This window comes from Talaromyces rugulosus, chromosome II, assembly GCF_013368755.1.
Source record: "Talaromyces rugulosus chromosome II, complete sequence".
NCBI classification, from domain to species: Eukaryota; Fungi; Ascomycota; class Eurotiomycetes; order Eurotiales; family Trichocomaceae; genus Talaromyces; species Talaromyces rugulosus.
In genome coordinates, this window is record NC_049562.1 from 4,410,779 (window position 1) to 4,431,097 (window position 20,319).

General features: G+C 47.6%; 9 protein-coding genes across 9 annotated transcripts; 4 read left to right on the forward strand and 5 right to left on the reverse strand.

The window, feature by feature from the left end:
- Positions 1-1,637: 1,637 nt before the first annotated feature.
- TRUGW13939_03984 (uncharacterized protein) lies at positions 1,638-2,159 on the reverse strand (the record flags this gene model as incomplete). The annotated part of the gene is made up of 1 exon (XM_035487162.1): positions 1,638-2,159. One exon carries the CDS (start codon positions 2,157-2,159, stop codon positions 1,638-1,640), a length of 522 nt encoding a protein of 173 aa, XP_035343055.1.
- A 930-nt stretch (positions 2,160-3,089) lies between these two features.
- On the forward strand, positions 3,090-3,688 carry TRUGW13939_03985 (uncharacterized protein; the record flags this gene model as incomplete). The annotated part of the gene is made up of 2 exons (XM_035487163.1): positions 3,090-3,249; positions 3,336-3,688. 2 exons carry the CDS (start codon positions 3,090-3,092, stop codon positions 3,686-3,688), a joined length of 513 nt encoding a protein of 170 aa, XP_035343056.1.
- Positions 3,689-4,259: 571 nt separating this feature from the next.
- Positions 4,260-4,877, reverse strand: TRUGW13939_03986 (uncharacterized protein; the record flags this gene model as incomplete). The annotated part of the gene is made up of 1 exon (XM_035487164.1): positions 4,260-4,877. The coding sequence occupies one exon, from the start codon at positions 4,875-4,877 to the stop codon at positions 4,260-4,262; it is 618 nt and encodes a 205-aa protein (XP_035343057.1).
- Positions 4,878-6,613: 1,736 nt separating this feature from the next.
- Positions 6,614-7,854, reverse strand: TRUGW13939_03987 (uncharacterized protein; the record flags this gene model as incomplete). The annotated part of the gene is made up of 3 exons (XM_035487165.1): positions 6,614-7,353; positions 7,433-7,649; positions 7,714-7,854. 3 exons carry the CDS (start codon positions 7,852-7,854, stop codon positions 6,614-6,616), a joined length of 1,098 nt encoding a protein of 365 aa, XP_035343058.1.
- Positions 7,855-8,634: 780 nt separating this feature from the next.
- On the forward strand, positions 8,635-9,280 carry TRUGW13939_03988 (uncharacterized protein; the record flags this gene model as incomplete). Its single annotated transcript, XM_035487166.1, has 2 exons — positions 8,635-8,752; positions 8,823-9,280. The coding sequence occupies 2 exons, from the start codon at positions 8,635-8,637 to the stop codon at positions 9,278-9,280; spliced, it is 576 nt and encodes a 191-aa protein (XP_035343059.1).
- Positions 9,281-9,524: 244 nt separating this feature from the next.
- On the reverse strand, positions 9,525-11,422 carry TRUGW13939_03989 (uncharacterized protein; the record flags this gene model as incomplete). Its single annotated transcript, XM_035487167.1, has 3 exons — positions 9,525-10,819; positions 10,884-11,099; positions 11,167-11,422. 3 exons carry the CDS (start codon positions 11,420-11,422, stop codon positions 9,525-9,527), a joined length of 1,767 nt encoding a protein of 588 aa, XP_035343060.1.
- Positions 11,423-14,390: 2,968 nt separating this feature from the next.
- Positions 14,391-15,960, forward strand: TRUGW13939_03990 (uncharacterized protein; the record flags this gene model as incomplete). The annotated part of the gene is made up of 6 exons (XM_035487168.1): positions 14,391-14,525; positions 14,581-14,961; positions 15,016-15,075; positions 15,139-15,297; positions 15,350-15,796; positions 15,859-15,960. The coding sequence occupies 6 exons, from the start codon at positions 14,391-14,393 to the stop codon at positions 15,958-15,960; spliced, it is 1,284 nt and encodes a 427-aa protein (XP_035343061.1).
- Positions 15,961-16,882: 922 nt separating this feature from the next.
- TRUGW13939_03991 (uncharacterized protein) lies at positions 16,883-18,732 on the forward strand (the record flags this gene model as incomplete). Its single annotated transcript, XM_035487169.1, has 8 exons — positions 16,883-16,979; positions 17,062-17,262; positions 17,315-17,400; positions 17,461-17,504; positions 17,557-17,978; positions 18,034-18,233; positions 18,298-18,426; positions 18,490-18,732. The coding sequence occupies 8 exons, from the start codon at positions 16,883-16,885 to the stop codon at positions 18,730-18,732; spliced, it is 1,422 nt and encodes a 473-aa protein (XP_035343062.1).
- A 118-nt stretch (positions 18,733-18,850) lies between these two features.
- On the reverse strand, positions 18,851-20,085 carry TRUGW13939_03992 (uncharacterized protein; the record flags this gene model as incomplete). Its single annotated transcript, XM_035487170.1, has 2 exons — positions 18,851-19,904; positions 19,976-20,085. 2 exons carry the CDS (start codon positions 20,083-20,085, stop codon positions 18,851-18,853), a joined length of 1,164 nt encoding a protein of 387 aa, XP_035343063.1.
- Between the last annotated feature and the right edge of the window lie 234 nt (positions 20,086-20,319).

The window sequence follows — 20,319 nt, forward strand, 5'->3', positions numbered from 1 at the left end:
TGTCATCAACTTTTGGCACAAATAATTCGTCTCAAAAGGCCAAAAGTTCTATTGGTCTGTCATACTCAAAGTTACAGTGATCCCTGGATGCAGGAACTTCAGTTGCCTTGCAATGGGGATTACAAAATGGGTCACAAAACCATACGCATTGGTAATGAAACAGAGATCAATGTTGTTCAGTCATTTCATCCATCAATAGCTGTGAATCATATGCCCCGTAGTCCACAATATAGGGCTCTACTCTTGCACCATTTTGTGGCAGCATTTTCTCTCCTACACGGACAGTATACTGAACCAAATGTTGTTGAGGCTATACGCGGCATATGTGCTGAAAAAGGGTAAGGTGTTTCTTTTTTGAGTTTGGTTACTGTACTAAGATTATTATTTCTTATGTTAGTCGCTACCAGACCTCTAGTATCGAAATACCTGCATATAGAATATCGGAGGCATTAGACCCAAGGCGTGCACTAACCTCGAGAATGAGGATTAGACCCAAGGGTGAAAATGAAAGAGACAAAACATTGCGAGAGAAAAACTTATTTGATGATATGTACAGGCGTTTATTACAATTATCTGAATCCCCCCAGCCCATAGGGGCACTTTCGATATCTCGAGTTGTGATATACCTATGGAAGGAACATTTCTGTCAACATCCCTTGTATAGCCAGGTCATGACTATGCTGATATACAGAGGCAACAAACAAGAATGTTGGCTCCCTTCCAAAACTCATACCTCAGATGCAGAGCCAATAGAGATCCAGTTCCCGAGAATGAATTCGAAAGATAAGCAGACATCAGCAAATGCATTCGATCAATCGATAACAAAAAGAGAGAGCGCAGCTATATTCGGCGCGTCTAATACACATGTTCATGATCCAGAAGAAAGACAAATGCTGAAGAAGAAACTTCAAGAGACGGCGGACCTGACTCTTCTTCAAAAATTGATCGGATACGTGAAAGAGGACTGTCGAATTGAGGAACAACTTATCAATAGTTCCATTTATAGTCTCGGCCCATCTTTAAGAATATGTCGTCTGGTTTCTCAAATAAGATTCCAGATCGAAATCCTCCGAATGGACGATTATGTCTTAAAAGATATTGACGATTTCATCGATACTAGCGACCGGCTTGAGCAGCTTATCATGCACGTTCAGGATAAACTCTTATAGAGGTGGGGGAGGATGAAATTACCGCTCCTTGTCAGCTGTACGATTCAACGACATACAAAGATAGTCCCACTTCGTGCAAATCATCCACCTTAATTTATTCCACCATTTTCAAGGTTTAAAAAAACATTGTGTACGTTTATTCTCTGTATTATTTGATATATTCTTTATTGATGGCAAATAGCACTTGTTCTTTTTACCTTATTATTGGGATACCCGTTTTCTATTTATTCATATGGGATATTGTTAGTCTAGTCAGTTGAGATTGACTCTGACGATCGAGAATACACCCTGCCTAGCTTTTGCGATCCGGTGACATCTATAAAGGTTCAGCTGATGCAGTGATAGTTTTCCCTGCTGGAAATGGTCTTCAGAAATATTGAATAGGCAGAACAACTGATAGATATTCTTCTATCTACGGACGTAGAAGAGGAACGAGCGGGTAAATTACGACGTCGTGTAGTCCGTATATCAAACATCCCAGTGCCAATTCATCCCCAGCCTCTGAAAGAAGCTAAACAAAGAACGCTTGGGTACATATCCCGCATATCTGCTCTGCCAACCAGCCGCGAACGATCCCCCAATAGGTCCCAGATCACCAAACCCCAAAATCTCGAGCGCCCATGGCATCAAGATAGCCAGTATTCCCAGGGCGATTAGCGTTGCATAGACAGGATGATCTTCTGCGAATCCGATCGCGGCATTTTTAGCCTCAGTGAGCGCATCGGACGCTGCCTTTGCCATTTGAGTCCCTGCTTTAATGGCGCACTCAAGGCCGTGGAGGAGAGAAGTTGCTATGGCTTCGGACCAGCCTTCGGTAGTGATTTTCTCGTTGAGCTGTTTATGCAGGGTGTATGGTGTATCGGCTGTCAGTATTATGGTGAGGATATCGGAGGCGATGGAGTCCTGCGTCCGAGAGTCGATAGGAGGGGCAGGGGGAGGGCTGGCGGCGAACGTGCCAGAGATACAGTCGAGGATGGACTGGAACAGCATTTTTGTTTGTCAATTTGGTTGTCTGGAAGGGAGCAAGAAATGGGAAGGGAAAGTGATAGAGAGAAGAGGGGAAGGCTGTGCAGACCCAAGTGTTGGAACATGCCATTGCCTGCAGCCTCCTTCACGTGATTCTGTATCACCCTGGCTGCACCAATCCCAATCACCAATCGAGTTTATCGATGGGGAACTGTATCGTCAACAAGCCTGGTCCACCATGTTCATAGCCAATCTACCATTATTTCTGCCTGTAGTCTGTCCGTGTCAAAGATGAAAAGACATTTCGAGCGTGTCTGTAACATCATATATTTTTGCCAGTCATGGAATAGTACACTCTAAACTACAAGAAAATTAAATTTGTTGACGGATGTAGCCTGAGATATGGAATCTTGGTGGACGCCAAAACAAACTTTACTCCTGATCTCCGTATTCTAAGTTAATTTAGGATGACAACAGACTAGTTTTCTTACTCTGCACACTTATTTAATTCTCTTACCCACCGGCCAGCATCAAGGCGGAATCAGGATCTAAGCATATGCTTATTAACCATGTTTAGTAATATAAATTAAAATAAAATATAGATTTAAATCAATAATTTTATAGAATACTATAAAATTATTATTAGTATAATTAAGTATATAAACAGTTTCCACATGATCTGCCCCGTCTACCTTCCCGACTGGGGTTAGCGCCGGCCGGACCCACGCGAGCTTGTCTGGACTCTGGACCTCGGCCGGGAGAGAGATGAACCAGACATCCGACAACCAGCCGAACTCACGCCTCTCGTCCCTCTCAAACGTGAATTGCACAGGAAAGATACAGTCTGTACTGGTGTACGGCACATTACTCGCTTCATCACTCCGCTATATACGTTCACAGACACTTGAGCAAAGTACCCAAAACCCCTCCACATTCCACAGACGCGCCCCGAGAATGGCGTCATCGAAATCAACCTCGCAACGCTTATTGAAGGAGCTGAAGGACTATGCCAGCAATCCCAATGAGGCGCTGCTCCATTTAGGCCCAGTCAGTGATGAGGACCTGCTGCAGTGGGAGGCTGTCTTGCGAGGTGTGCAAGGGACGCCCTATGAAGGTAAGAAATATCACCATCATCATCATCACTCTTTTTGTTTCTTATTTGTTTCTTACCCACAACTAACGCGATTTTTAAATTTCAAGGCGGTCTCTGGCAACTGCATATTCAAGTCCCGGCTAATTACCCTCTCTCGCCGCCCACCATCCGTTTTAAGACCCGAATCTCACACCCCAACATCTCCTTTACAACGGGCGAGATCTGCCTCACTTTGTTGACGAGCGAGCACTGGAGCCCGGTCTACACGATTTCGACCACGCTATCTGCCATCCATCAACTACTGACCGACCCGCGGCCGGACTCGCCGTTGAATGTCGACGTTGCCGCTCTTCTACGCGACGGTGATATTGCCGGGTGGGAAAGTATTGTGAGGTATTGGACTGGGGAAGAACGATGGCAGGGTGCAAACAATACTACTGTCAAGCCGGCTGCTTCATAGAGGGGATTTATGAGTGTCGATGACATAATCTGTGCCTGCCTGGTAGTTATCTTTTTCTTGTCACTTTTTATTATCATGACGAACACGGATTTATTATATAATTGATGCAATTATGACCTTTTATTTTCCGACTTTATATTACTGAGGAAGTCTAGACAAAGATGGACTATTTCAAGTGGTTTATGTTTCAACGTTGACGTGTAGGTATGTAACTACCCCATGCTAATGATGTTTCCGGAGGCAGCAAGCAGCACTTGAAGTCTCTGTGACTAGCATTGAATGAATTTTGAATGAGCACATCTAGAGTGTGTCCATTCTGTACATTATGTTGATATGCTCTTGATACATGCAAAGGAGAGAAAGAGTCCATGATGATGATGCTCGTATAAGGATCGTGAGGATGCGATGATCGCTAAGTAAACTGACAAGAAAACGCCGGAAAAATGCAACGTGAAATATCGGTTGATTTTTATCAAACAACGAGTTTCGAAAAGGCCGTTTAGAAATTGTAGGTCAAGAAGAATTGGAAATCCAAGATGATACCCAATGGCTGATTAACCGACTAAGCTGATTACAGAGCAATGGCAAACACAGCAGCACCCGCTAGCATTGCTGCCATTTCCACCTTCATGCCATGGCTAGGAGAAGCAGCGCCTCCAGTCTGCAGACTGGGTGACGAGGTTCCGGTTTTGGAGCTGGAAGTCTCAGCAGCGGGGCTGGCCGCAACAACGGTGACGGCGGTGACAGTGCTTAGTGTACCGTCGGGCAAAGTGGTTGTCACCTGGTAAGTTGATGTTGATGAGCTCTCAGTAGTTGTGAATGAGGCACTGGACGTGACCGGCGGGGCAGATGCCGAAGACGAAAGTGAGGTGGAAGAAGTCGTTGAGGATGGAGCACTGCTGATTACGCTAGTAGAAGCAGCCAAGCTGGTTGAAGATGATGATGACGACGACAACGTTGAAGAGCTGCTCGACAAGGAGGTGGAGGTTTCAGGTGCAGAGGGGCTCGTCGATGTAGAAGAAGTAGAGGTCGAGCTTATTGTTGTGCTGGTTGCAGGCGAAGTTAGCGGCAGAGTAGGAGTGGTGTTGTCAACCTGACGCCTCATGAGTCTCCCATCTCCTGCGTGGGGGACTGCAGACACATGGGCTGCAAGGAGCGACAAGAGGAAGACTTTGGCGAGGTTGTACATCTTTTTTTTTTCTTGCTCTAGGCGTGCTGTAGTAGATATGCAAGTCTAGTCTGCCTGTTAAGAGACGGAGATTGGCGGATGGTGGACAGTGGACAGAAGATGGATGCTGAGACAAAATCGAGAGAGAAAGAAAAAACGAAGCAAAAGAAGAAGCGCGAAGATAAAAGAATGGCCTTGACCAGCCTCTGCCCTCTGCCCACGCTGTCTCACGTACTCGCCACGCCGCCTTCCGTATTGGGCAGAAGCGGGCCCAGCTCAGCACAGACGTTTCCCTCTCGCATCATCGACTGCCCTGTCTAGCCTGGCTTGCGTCCTGTCTTTCCTCGTATCCAACGTTATTCTTCAATACGTTAATCACGGTGCTCTCCAGTATGCTCAACATGCAGGTTATTATCTCGGGGCCATTGGCGGAAAATGCAGCTTGATCATGGTGAGTCCAAGAGCTGGCAAACCCAGACCTAGTCCGATCCAGGATGTTTGTCCATGCAAGGCGATGAACGCGAGCTCTAAAAAAAAATCTTGTTCAAGTCTAGGCTCTAGCTACATCACTAGCACATCGGTAATCGTCTAGTTTGCGAGCTAGTCGCCTACCTGTTTGTTGGGCGCAACCGGATTATTCAGGCAATGAAAATATAACAGGCTGACACCAAACGCTGTGCGACGAGTCCGATGATGCTGCACGACCCCATCAAAGCCGCCATTATTGGCCGGATAATGAACGCGCCTGTTTATCAACAGAATATGGCCAACCTTGGAAGTTGGGACAGGCGAGACCCCGCTCCGGGATATGCAAGCGTTTGCGCGGCCACTTGCCTTACTTGACCGCCCCAAGGTGGTTCCAAAAATATCTATCCAGGAGAAAAAAATACAACTCCGAAGAAGAATCCTGTCAGCATGACTTCGCCGAGCTCAACAATGCCTAAGACACCCGTTCCCACGGTTTCAGTCACGGACCAAGGCATAGCCACGGGATTTCGTGTGAGATGCAGCTGGCGGTTGCGGCTGGCCTCGCGAGCAGTCGAGCTACACGACTAGCGGAGTCCGGCTCACGATCTAGAAGGCCTTTTTGGCGCGTTCGCCATCGTAGGCTTCTCTGGGCCGGTTATCCGGTTGGCTGACGGCCAGTATCCACGTAATAAGACAGATATGCCCCGTCGGCTAGCTGCAAAAGCAGGGAAAGAGAAAACACAGCCACACCTTGTCTTGGATCCCCCTCGACTCCATAAAGCTCGTGTTGGTGACAAACAACAAAAACCAATGACCATGTATGGTTTGTTCCGGATCCCGTCGGAAGCGGGATTCAGAAAAATCGCAGGATGCGGCCCGCCCCATTAATTGCCGTTTGCTTGTCTGTTGGAAACAATACCAATTACAACTGGTGAACCGTGGCACAGCTCACCGAAAAATTGAAATATTTTTAGGCTGATGTTAAATCGAACTGGACTACTTCGTAGTAAATTTATTTTTAGACAGGGAATATGCTCGGCCAATATAGATAGGGCTTAGGGCCCAGGGCAAGGGTTCTCGGCGGATTTCCTGTCCATTAGAAGAAGACCACAAAAGCTCAAGAGACTATGATACATCAACACAACATTGAAGTAAATAAAACAATCAAATACCAGTCTAACCGTGATCTGGCAGAGAACATCAAACGCCCGCCCAAAATGTTCCTCCAATTCAAACCACAAAGCCCAGTGTCAAACTCCATGCGACAACTCCCAAACAAGAACCACATTTCACCTCCTACCATTACAAGTCCTCGCGAACTCCTCGTCGAAGTATCTCTCATGATACTCTGGCAGGACAGGATAGTGAGTCATGGCATTACTACACAGCCCCTGATCCTGCAAGACGCCTAGCTGGCCCAATTTGCAGCGAGCCAGATAAATGGCGATTCTATTAGCCTCAGATTCAACGCGATTCTGAAGCACCACGATAAGCTCATTCAGATTCAAAGTCTCGCCTTCCAACTCAAAAATGGGTTGGCCGGATTGGTCGCGGAGGGAAACATCGGGTATTTCAGACTCTCTGGCGGAAAACTTGAGCGTGGCGACGGGGCGTTTGCCATAGACGTATTCGTGGTCAAAGGTAATGATTCTGCAAAAATACTCACCTCCTAGTTTGAGCGGGGTATTTTCAAAGTACCAGTTGATTATATACGTGGCCAAGGCTTCGACATTGCCGTAGACCGATCGGACCTCGTCGTCTAACAAGCCATAGTTCTTTTGAAATGCGGGCGAGTTTATGAGCACCGGCATTGGAAGCGGTGGACGGTCGAGCTGGAGGACAAATATAGTCACTGTCTTGGTCACGCCCGCGGTGCTTAATATCCAGTGTCGAGCTGCAGTGACGATGTTCTTGATGGAGTTGAATGGCCCAACAAGAATGACGTGTCTGGGGAAAGGGTCGTCTTTCGCTTTCAAATACGTGTCTGGAACTAACTGGGTATTTTCGTACTGACCGACAAATCTGAATCCTACATGCTCATGTCAATCTGTTACCTCAAATCTCAAACCTGAGACAAAAAAAAAAGGGGGCTGGACGAGTTCACTCACGCTTCATCGGCATAGTCGGATGGAAATCGAAATTCTGCGGACCCTGCTGCAGGGTAATTTTGTAGAAGAGGTGATTAAAGGACATGGTTATCGCATTGTTGAGCATGTATGGCCTGCCCTTTATCATCACGCAGTTGCTACTGGCATCGTATTCAACGATGGTCTCCAGCTCGGGTCGCACTTTCGAGCTCCATTCGACAAAAGACTGGGGATCAACCTAGATGAAAAGTCATTTCTCCTCCTATGTTCGTAAGCTTGATTTGTTGGGAGGGGCTACGCACATCTAACCACGGAAGATGAATGTTGCTGTAAGTAAGAGCGCGCAGCGTGAAGATTCTCTGTTCTGTCAGGTCATCGATAGTCACGATCTGTGCCAGGAGACGCTTTCTGGAGTCTAGATCTGGGGGGTTTGTGTGGCTCATGATGTTCCCTGCCCCAATGGGACGAGATGGGTTGAGAGTTGTGTTTTCCTGAGACCCGCGAGCGGTGTGTGTTTGTCGACGGTGGGATGCCCTGGCACCAGTGAGAAAGCAACATCACAATGAGTGAACGCAGGCCAGACTTACATGTTATATTTCTGATAAGTATGTTTCTTCTTATCTCTTGATAGAAAACCAATAGTTGTGGCAATTATTATGTTAATAAAAGCAATTTATATAGACTGGTCAATCGATAAAATGGCCGGTTCCTAATTTGTCTTAGTGCATGTTGCCTTTGTTCATAGAGTCTTCAACTTTGAGGAATTAACCGTCTAATCTGGTATAATTCTGCCACCAAGATATTTTAATTAATATTCTCATTTAAAGTTACATATATATTCCAACCTTACACATATCCAGCACTTGGCACCGAGTAATACAATTTTTGATTAGCCTCTATAATCTACCTATACAAGTAATGCATGTAATACCAATATTTTATTGCTGTATGCAGCGAGATCGATGAGATCTAGGCTGCAGGATTCTCCACAAAACATGCTCTATTGACAAACAAGATACTATAAACATAGATCTCTTACCAATTGACGATCCAGAGTCTAGACCCGATAAAGTTGCTCCGGCGCCGCCCATTGGTGCTATTACGTCAGTCCGGGTCCCCGCATTCCGACAGCTTGCCAGACTCTAAATTATCCTACTACTTACTTCTTCCTTGAATCTCGTCTTAATTATTCAACTATATCAGCAAGCAGCTGAAACATCAACATGGCTTCTTCTTTTTGGAGTAATGTCTCCCTACCCACGGCAGTTTTCACATCCCCGATCGCCGCGATCGTGACTCCAGCAGTGGCGGGCGCAGCTATTGGGTATGGAACCACCAAATGTAAAGCAATATATTCTCTTCCATCCTTGCCTATAACCATTTACAGCTCTAATATATAAAATCTCGCCAGTATTCAACACCAAAAACACATACCGATCGCTACGCCAACCCCCCGGCTCTCCGCCCGGTTGGCTCTTCGGCCCTGTCTGGACGATGCTATACGGCACCATGGGCTATGCTAGCTATCGCGCCACCACCGCCGGCCTCTCGTCTCCTTCCTCGCTCGTCCGCCATGTCGCGCATGACTCGCAGGGTCTCTATACCGTCCAGCTCGCTGCCAATCTCCTCTGGATGCCGCTCTTCTTCGGCCTGCGCAAGCCCGTGTTGTCCCTGGTGGATATCGCGTTGCAGGCAGGAATGGCCGTCGGGTTGGCGTATAATTACTATCGGATTGATGACGTGGCGCCGTGGCTTGTGGTGCCGTATTTGGGATGGTTGGGGTATGCGTCGTATTTGAATTTTGGCGTGGGGTATTTGAATGGATGGGATATCTCCGAGGAAGCTGTTGAGCGTCGAAAGAAGGAGTAAAATGAAAGATCTTACTTTTTTGTACATATCTACTGAGAATTATTTATACTTATTAGTCATCTGGTTGGAACTCATCGGACATTTGAAAACAAAGACATTACATAGCCAGCGAGCTTGACTAAAAAAAAACAACGGAGGAAGAGTTGATTCTGTACGGCCCATGCATTTGAAAAGGAATTATAATGAAGGTTTGTTTTAGAAATAAAATCAATGCATTACAAGTTCGACGAATATAATAATCTCACTACAAAGTCACGACTGTTCCACTTAAAACGCCTTCCTCTCCTACCAGGGCATCAATCACATCTGAATCCACACCCCGATCGATTCCAAGTATCATCAATGCCTCATTCTGCAAGCCTGCGTCGTTTGCTGAACTGGAATTCTCGCCGTCCTCTTCTTCAGGAAGCTTCTTGGATACCGGAGCAACTCCCATGAAGTTGATGTTCACCCCTCTCTGTCCCAGAATGCTACCCACCACGCCGATCTTACCGGGTGAATCAAAGTTATGGCAGATGAGTAAAGTGCCTTCTGGAACAAAAGATGTCTCGAACCGATCAAGTCGTGTAATCAGTGGCTGGTTTCCCGAGCAGGTACCGGATATGATTTGTTGCTGCGGACGGGCATGGCGCTCTGAAGAGTCTTTTGCTGAATCGCCAGGGGCTCTTGAAGAGGCCCGAGATGGAGGCCGAGCTACCAAACTAACCAGAGACGAGTACGGATAGCTTGAAGGGTCGCGCGAGTGTCGCTCATTCACTACAATTCCTCGTTCCTTGGCAATGAGTTCTGCATTGACAATGTTTACGTTGCCTCCTGCTGAGCTACTAATTGGAGTTGTCAAGCCCTTAATCAGAGCTGCAAAGAGTGGCTTGGTGTTGTTGAGTCCGGCTATTTCTCCCTGGTAAACCAGGTCAAACGTGTTGCGGTTGAGCGAACCACTGGTGGAGGTGTAGTGCTGAGTGTACAAGCTGCCCAGCTTCTCAATCAATTGCACAAACGGCTGCAGTTTAATATACTCTTCGGGAAGGATAAGAGGAGCATTCACGGCACTGCGAGGCAAAGAGCCTTGTAAGATCTGTAGAACCTGCTCGCAAACATCGATCGACACGTTTTCCTGGGCCTCCACTGTCGAAGCGCCTAGATGAGGAGTTGCCACCACCTTGGGATGGGAAATCAGTTTTGCAGCGCTGGAATTTTCTTGGGGGGGTTCGCTTGTAAAGACATCAATAGCAGCGCCGGCAATATGCCCGGATTCAAGGGCAGCCAGTAGGGCTACTTCGTCAATTGTTCCTCCTCTAGCGACGTTAAGTATCCTAGCCCCGGCCTTCATTTGCGATAGCTCGGCCGTAGATATCATGCCTTTTGTAGATGCAATCAACGGGGTATGGATAGTGAGGAAATCGACCTGTGGGAGCATCTCCGATAAAGATGGAATAAGCGTGACTGATGCCGCCGAAGCGACGGCTGTCGTGGCATATGGATCGACGGCAACCACGTTCATGCCCAGTCCCTTTGCAGATCTAGCAACAATAATGCCCACTGCGTGAAATGAGTGTCAGATTAAACATACGAGTAGGATGACGGGTTAAGAGCGACGAGGTACCTTTTCCAAGACCAATAATTCCAAGAGTCTTTCCCTTCACCTCAACACCAACGAACTTGCTTCTCTCCCACTTAGTTTCTTTGAGGCTCCTGCATGCTTCAGGGATGGCCCTTGCCATCGACATCATGAGAGCTATAGTGTGTTCGGCTGCTGCTCCAATATTCCCGGAAGGCGAGTTAACGACAACAATGCCTAATTTTGTGGCAGCCTCCACATCTAGGTTTAGGGAAGTAAGTTATCAAAAATAATTGTATTGTGCTCAAGTAATTCAAAGAATATTCACCAATATTGTCAACACCAACTCCGGCGCGAGCAACAACCTTGAGCTTCTTGGCAGCCTGGAGCAACGACGCAGTCACCTTTGTTTCTGAACGCACTAGCAAGGCCTCATATTCGGGGATGACGGACAGCAACTCCTCATGACTGAGGCCTTTCTTTTCGTGGACGTCCACTCCATTGCGAAGCAGCGCCAGACCATCTGGGGAGAGCTTCTCGGCGGCGAGTACCTTGGGTAGAGCGGGCTGACTGGGAATATGCATGATGATGACTTTTGAACGTCGTCAATGAATTCTTGCCGGTTCTGCGGTCGTTATCAAGTAGAAACGATGCGAATCGACTCGAGACTGACTTCAAAAGTGCCCAGTCGATGCTTTTGTACTGAGAGCGCCGAAGCCGCAGTTGACTTTAATGGCCCGCATACCGCGGCACGCAGGGAAAGAGCAGAAGCGGGCAGTTGATGCATCTCGCATCACAACCCCTCCTCTTCCTGCAAGACCGCGTTGGCTGGTTCTTCTCTTTACCCCCAAGACTCAGAGTCTCGCCCGATTTTCATCTCGTCACGCCTTTTCAGCAATTACGAGAGACTTGGCGATGAACAGACAGCTATTCCCCGGGCGATCGGCGCTTCTCCGCATTCGACACCAACATCGAGCGAAATCGGTCCTGTCTACAGGCCTATAGGAGGAGGTTTCTAACAAGAGTACCGACGTCATGCCAGCAATCTTCATACAAGGTTTCAATATGCGGGCGAACATGATCCACGATTGGTTCAAGTCACAAGACAGGCGATGGGCACCCTCCAATTGCATAACGCATGTATGAATTGATATGCCAGATGTGTTGGCTGAATTGCAATGTGGATTTGAATTCAAGTACTATGGCAAAAGGATCCCAGATACTCCTAGAAACTACAGCATGCGCCGAAGGAGGTATATCGAACTAGGGGAGAACGATACATGTAAGCGACAGGCCCTACCATGCACAAACAACCAACAAGCAGTGACTTCGACGACCTGTTTTTATGACAGGCAAAAAATCAGTCAACAGCATCTCACCTCTACAGTCTCTCTAGTCACATTGAGGAATTGCTCCCGGGTTTTTCGAAGAATCACAATATTGGAGAACACAAAGGATGCCGAAGTCGAGATCGAAGGGGAAGATCAAACGACGTATCCCCAACGAACGAAATTGAAAAAGAAAGGAAATGAAACAGTGTCACCCAGCATCGGTCCCAGAAGGTCGTCTGACTTTCCGAGAACAAGGTCCTCTCGTACTGTCGCTTTCTTTACAGTTGCATTGTTGGATCACGAACGAATTCTCCTAAAAACGGTATGTTGTATCTTAGGATAAGCCACAGAATCTATATGGTAATAGGACATAATACGAATGCAAGAAGTTGAATCTGAAGGTGTCAGGAGAGCGAGTGCAACCTTGCCACTGAATCAGAATAAATTTCCGGCTGACTGGACCAAGATTAAAGTTGAAAATCCGGTAGAATAGCCGAGTCTTAGTTTACCCAAAACATAGAAATGGTGACATTGAATCTGGACGCTATCACCATGCCCCATACTAAAGCGCCCGTACTATTTCCGAGTTCACATCACGACATGTCACTAATAATATGAATAATATCGCAAGACAACCTATACTGTAGCGACTTGTCCAAGAAAAATAATAATAAAACATTCATCTGCTGAGTGTTTTCTCCAGTTCTTCGCAATACGAATCGTGATTGGCTAAAGTACAAGGTCGCTCAAAGCAGTAAAGCGTGACTGCCTCTTCTTCTTCTCTTCTTCTTCTTCTCTTCTCCCCGTGCCCAATTTGGACCATCAACTGTCACTGTCAACTGCTCAATTTCGTTCAACAAGGCTTTCTGCATGATATCAGCCTCCGAGCAGACAGCGCCTTGGCAGTCACACACCATGACCAAAGGTTACATGTGCCGGTCAGCCAAGCCTTTGCCGAGAGTCTCTCTGCCCGTGGGCGTCGCGCCGATGCTACCTCTTCGTAACGTGTACCTGCGTCTTCAGTCGAATCAACAGTGCGCGTTGGCCTAGTTGTTCTCTCAACATAGCGGGCATATGGTGTGACTGGCCATATTTTTCTTGCGATCTCGACATGTCACTACTGAAGTGACTTGGCCATTATCTCTGTTCCATGCGTCCGTTAAGCCGCCTGCATCACAAGACAACTGTTATCGTCAATCATCTCCCGCTGCTCTAGGGCTATCGCAATCGTGTGTAACCGTCCGTGCGCTTTGAAACGATGGTGGTGACATCTGACGATGCGGAAACCCGGGGCGACTTCATTTTGACAGATTCAACGGATGACAGCGATGTGTGACCCTTGTCAGTGTGAGGCTCAGCCAAGTTTTGGACCCAGCCGCCACCTAATATGCTGAAACACCCGCGGACACTGTTCTTCTGTTGAGCTCAACAGGTCAGACCCGCCAGGAATGTGACGTTGAAGGGAGAAGCCGAGAGTAACTAATTCTTGATCGGCAAACCTTCGATAAGCTAATTTCCTCCCCATGCAATCGAATTCTTAGAACTTCTCTCGTCGCCTAGTACATTCATACTATCAGCGAAATCTCTAGTAGAGAGCCAATTTGCCTTGAAAACAATCGGCTTGCGGGAAACAAACACGGCATGTTTGGCATGCGTTGAAGAATTGCAAGGCTTATTGCTAATGCGCCATCATTCTACGCTTGACACTGGTCACAAATAGCGGACGCCACACCTTTTGGCAAGATGGCCGGTGGTTGAACTATGGACATGCCCCTTCCACATTCCTGTCATCCGCGCAATCCACGCTCCAAATCCAGCAAGGCGTCATAGCTTTAGCTCCCTATCCTAGAAGCCTGAAGGTCACAGTGACGGCGCCACATGTCACGCAACGCGTTAATCAAATGAGTACACGAAGCAAATAACCGAAAACTCAAAATCTTACATGGTGCTAGATAAGCATGTTGTGGAATTCAACCTAAGCATGATGGAGTAGTGCAGATACGATCCACTTGTTGGATACCTCACGTTGCACTGCACCTTTCTGGTGATTGCTCTAGGGGGGCATGTTCCACGCGCGCGAGAACATAAAAACCCGACGATGATCCTCGCATCTTGTCCCATCTTGTAGATCCTTTCCTTCCTCACTTTATTCACTCCTTCGCTGGTGCTTGATAGCTTTTTGATCTTCGACCTTATACATTCCCTCTAAGGTTGAGGCAGCATGCATTTTTCTAAGCTTTCTCTTCTCCTAGGACTAGTCAGCTCGCTGGCCAATGCCGCTGCACTCCCACCAGCAGAATCTGATGTAGAAAAACGTGCTGGGAACTATCGATCTGTGGCATACTTTGTTGATTGGGTAAGAGGACTACTTTGAAGAATAATTCAACACTTTGTTCATTGGATCAACACAGGCTATTTATGGACGAAACTTTCACGTCCAGAACTTGACCAACATCGCCTCTTCGCTTACCCACGTACTATATTCCTTTGCCGATGTAAATTCCGGCACCGGCGAGGTGGTTCTTACGGATAGCTGGGCGGATCTCCAGAAACACTATGACGGCGACTCCTGGAGTGACACCGGGAACAACGCCTATGGATGCGTCAAACAATTGTACTTGCTGAAAAAGGCAAACCGCAATCTCAAGTCATTGCTCTCGATCGGAGGCTGGACATACTCGCCCCATTTTAGCACCGCGACTGCGTCTGCGTCAACCCGTACTACATTTGTCAAATCCTCAGTTGGCTTTCTCAGGGACTTGGGTTTGGATGGCATTGACATTGACTGGGAGGTGGGTTTAGCTCTTTTTTTTGGAAAAAAAAAGACACCGGCTGATTTGAAACAGTATCCCACCAACAGCACTGAGGCGGATAACTTTGTGGCTCTGCTCAAGGAGCTCCGTGAGGTAAGCCCTCCAACTTGCCTTTCATTTTATACATTTCGCTAAATTTTTAAACCCCAAATCTAGGCGCTAGACGATTATGCTGCTCAGTATACCCCTGGCCAGCACTACCTGATAAGTGCAGCTGTTCCAGCCGGGCCGTCCAACTACGAAAAGCTGCACATCTCAGACATGGACAAATACTTGGACATGTGGAACCTGATGGCCTACGACTACAGTGGCTCTGTATGTTACTTCCCTTTTGGACCAAAAGTTCACGGCTAATGATATTTTTCAGTGGGACACTGTCGCAGGAAATGACGCGAATTTGTACAACTCGACCAAGTACCCAAACTCCACGCCTTACAACACTGACCAAGCCATTTCGTACTACATCGCCAACGGGGCTACTGCCAGCAAAATCAACCTCGGAATCCCGCTGTACGGACGCTCTTTCACCAACACCGATGGCCCCGGCACCAATTTCACCGGCGTGGGCAGCGGTTCGTGGGAGGATGGAGTGTGGGACTACAAGGCCCTCCCCCAATCTGGCGCGACCGTATCCTACGACAACTCGTCTGTTTCTTCATGGAGCTATGACAGCTCGCAACGCCTCATGATCAGCTACGATACGCCGTCCATTGTCCAAACCAAGGGGGACTACATCATCAGCAAGGGTCTCGGCGGTGGTATGTACTGGGAGAGCAGCAGTGACAAGACAGGCTCTGAGAGTTTAATTTCCACGGTAAGTGTTCCCTGCCAGAAAATTTGTCTGATTTCCGCATCAAACTGACTTGGAGTGTGCAGCTCGTCAACACTCTTGGTGGCACCGGTGCATTGGAGCAAGTGAAGAACGAGCTCAGCTATCCTGCGTCTCAGTATGACAACGTGAAGAATGGAATGGCGTAGGAGGAGAAACTCTGCAGTCTCATCGAACAGGATCTAGCCTTTTGCTTCTTGTACATATACTTATGAAATGGAATGGGATTGACTCTACACAGTGCTTGTAACATCTATACTCCAAGTACTCCCCAGAAAGCAGCGAGAACAGCCCTAGGAAACTATCTGCAGGAGGTAGTTTGGCACCACCTTGCACGGACCAGCTGTTGGAACCGGCCGGAATCTGCCTGCCTGAACTTTATTGTAGTTACAACAGCAGCTCAATATGTTAATAGTTTATAATATTTCACTGAAAATTCTAAGAGTATTTTAACTTAGTACATAAATTATATAGAAAGTTAAAATATTACTAAAATAGGTTTATAAATATTATTTAAAATCCACACTACATAGACCTCTTGGTGGAATGGCCAATAGAATAATAATCCGGTTTCAACACCTAGTTCCGTGTATAGTCGCTGACAACTATACGCTCATCTATCTGAACGCCACATGCGAATCCCTGTATTACTAACTACGTAGCAGGATATTGTGGCCCGACGGACCCATTATGGCTGCGAATAAGCTTTGCCCGCATCAGGCTAGGGAAAATAAACTAACATTTAAGTTACTACGTAAAATATTATTGGCCGGTCGTCCTTGGGAAGGACGAAGGAGTCAGCTTCCTCTGAGCGCCATCGATCGATCCTGCTTGGTTTGCCGTATAGAGTAATGAGCATCCTGACTACCAGGCACGGACGCAAAAGCTGAACATGTTTCTCGATGCAATCGTACTAGAACCAATCCAATTCCTAGGGGCCATCACGCCCAGGTGCTTGCTGTCTTTAAAAATTTATAGATAAGTTCCTGCTTGCTTGCTTGCTTCATTGCTGAGTTTAATTTGCCGCACCCCAAATTTGAGGGAAAATCTTCAAATCGCAGCGCAATCACGATGGGTATCCGGAATCGCAAAATCACCGTTAGCGATGAAATCGTCACGTCGGCCGTCAATCTCACACTGAGACAGTCGCTGGTGCCAAACTTGCTGGGTATGGAAATCCCCCTTATCAAGTCGATAGATCATATGCGAGGAGAAGAAAAAAATACTAACGCATTTACTCTCCGTCGCAGTCACAATCCTCTTCTTCCTCTGGGGTTTTGCATATGGCCTGCTCGATGTGCTCAACTCGCATTTCCAGACCACACTGAACATTTCGGCTGGTATGGCCAGTGGTCTGCAAGCTGCTTATTTTGGCGCATACTTTGTCTGTCCTCTGACGATCTCCGGATGGATTGTTCGTCGTTTTGGTTTCCGCGTGACTTTTATGACCGGTACGCATGCCGAATACTTTGAAGAAAAAAGAAGGAAAATTAACAGCACAAGGTCTCACCGTCCTCGCCATCGGATGTCTCCTCTTCTGGCCTTCTGGTGTCAAGCGATCCTTTGGCGGGTTCTGCGGTAGCATGCTTGTGAGTTTTTGTTATATCGGCGGGAAAAAAAAATGAATCCGGTGTCTAATATCGAGATAGGTGGTAGGTGCTGGTCTAGCTACGCTGGAGACCGTCGCAGACCCGTAAGATCTCCCTCTCATCTGATGATACAAAGCAGCTAATCTTTTTCTCCAGCTTCTTGGCTATTTGCGGTCCGCCCAGATACAGCGAAATCCGACTGAATCTGGCTCAGGCAGTGCAGGGAGTGGGCACATTTGTTGCGCCTCTTCTCGCCTCCCGAGTCTTCTTTGCTCACACTGTCAATACCGCTGCTGGACTAAAGAATGTGCAATGGGTGTACCTCGGGGTTGCCTGCTTTGTCGCGCTGCTCATTATTCTCTTCTTCTTCGCGCCGTTCCCTGAAATCACCGATGCCGACCAGCACGCTCTTGAGGGCGCTATTACCGACTCTGCGGATGATAACGGTCCCCTCAGGAAGCAATACAGTCTCTTCCTCGGTGTCATGAGCCAGTTCTGTTACACTGGAGCCCAGGTCGCCATCGCTGGCTACTTTATCAATTTTGCCCAAGAGGCCGGTCGCTCAGCTTCCGAAGCCTGTAAGTATAGGATTATAAATACGGAATTCGCAGACGTTTCTGACCACTATGACAGCCGATCTTCTCGCCGTCGCACAGGGATTGTACGCTTTCAACCGTTTCGTCGCCGGTGGTTTGATGATGCTCAAGCCATTCAAGCCCCGATACATGCTCTTTTTCTATCTCCTAGGTTGCATCGTGTTCAGTATCGCCGCAATGAACACCACAGGCACTGCTTCAGTTGCCCTTGCTATTCTCGTCTTTTGCGCTGAATCGGTATGGGTTCTTCCTCTGGTATAAAGCTGGACACAAGAATGTTGACCACGTATATAATGTATAGTGCTGTTTCGCTACCATCTTCAGTCTGAGTCTTCGCGGCCTTGGTCGCCACACCAAGCGCGGTGGCTCATTCCTCGTCTCTGCTATTTCAGGAGGCATGGTTTTCCCACCCATGATGGCCGCTGTGATTGTGAATAGCTTTTCTCCATCAACCCTCTTTTCATGCAAATGACTGACTCGTTGGTTATCACAGGACCGAAAAGACGCCCACACTGCAATGGCTATTCCCATGATGGGGTACATCCTCGCTTGGATTTTCCCCATATATATCAACATCTACAAACGCGATGTCATGGATATGCACCGTGATACTACAGTCAACGTGACCAACACCGTTGTCAATAACAAAGAAATAGAGCTGGAGCATGCTCGGGAGAACGAGCCCGAAATAAAAAAGATCGAGAACACCACACAGGATACTCCAAAGCATGAGTGATCGCCGAACGTTGGAATAATAGATCTGAGGCTCTTTTTCGGGAGTAGGGCTGATTTAGTTGTCGTCATAGAATTTAATCTCGTATAATCAGTGTCTTCTCAATTCTCGCATCATCGTTTCAACGTTTTAACGCTAGAATTTCGCTGAGCTTCACTCTCCCTTTCTCTCCCCAACCAGCCACTCCAGACTGAATATCGGGCCGTACTCGTACGTACCACGACCATGCTCGCCTGTCGAGATCTTCTGGTGGTAATGTTGACGCCCAGGATGAAAATACAATATCAAGAGCCCGCAATAGTAGCCCCAGAGCTCTCTCTTTTTCGGAAGCCAAATCGGCTTTTTTGGCTGTTGTCTTGCGAGGAGAGATTGAAGTCTCATCGGTCTGTTCCCTGAATATGCTGAATGCTTTGAGCAAGTATGACCGCGCGGATTCGGCTGTGTGGATGGGTAGTCCGGGAGTCTGTAAATGGCCGCGAGAAGGCCTCCCGGGCTCATCGGCTTTCTGTCGGAGTGATTCTAGATCTAGACCCCAGAGCGGCGGTGATGTTTCGGTATGAGCAGAGTTGTCGTTTTCTGTCGCCTCTGCTTTCTCTTTCTGCTTGTCGCCAACTTCCTCGTCCGGTCTCCCCTCGTTTGGATCATAGTCCCATCTCTTCAAAACAGGTATCTCTCTACCCAGAATCTTTATAGTTGGCTGCCCTTTCCCCCATCCTTCTTCTTCTGCACTTTTCCCGCCCTCGAGCCCCAACGCAACCGCCTTGCTGCGACTATTCGCACTCACGACAGCCTGTCCCAAACTAAGACGGCTGGAAATCGGCTGCTGCGGCATAGTGTACTTTATCACCTCGACTGCAAATGCAAGGACCAGAGGTGCTCTGTTAGTCTGGAGCACTACCGTGGAAAGCTCTTCTTCTTGGGTCTCAGAGGCAATGGGCAGGGCTAGTGCAGATTCGATCTCGAATGGTGTCGTTGCAGCATTCAGGCTCCTTTTCGGTCTCTTTGGGGATGAATTTGATGCTGAATGTGAAGACGCATCGTCATCTGGTGCACCGCGTTTGTTGCTGCTCTTCTTGACCACGCGTTTGGCAGCATTGTGGACCTGTTTGGCGATCTTGTTGTCTTTGAAGATCGTCTGTAGAGCCGTCAAGTCTGAGTTGGCAATGTCATTTGCACTAAAAATTCCTGTTAGATTTCGATTCATTCCTCGTTTTTTTTGTTTGCAAGGATGACCAGTCAATCTTACTTGTGCAAACCTGCTGTTTGAAGCTCCCTCACCTTCCCTATTGCTGATGCAAGCGGGACTTTGGCGTCTTGCGAGAGAAAGCGTAGCAACGCCTGTAGCTGCGCAGCCATGATGACAAGTCGGAAATTAATTTGAACTGATCGTAAATTCAACAGACTTATCCTGTCGACAATGAGAAGAAAGTGTCGAGTTGTTGACTGACGTATGCGGAGTAACCCACGGAAGGCGCCCGCCTGATAGGCCGAGTGGTTCTCCGCCGCGCGATCTCCGTTCTCCAACATTCTCAACTTCTTGACACCCGCTTTCTTTGTCGACAGTCGTCACATTTTGCGCCTCGCCCTGTT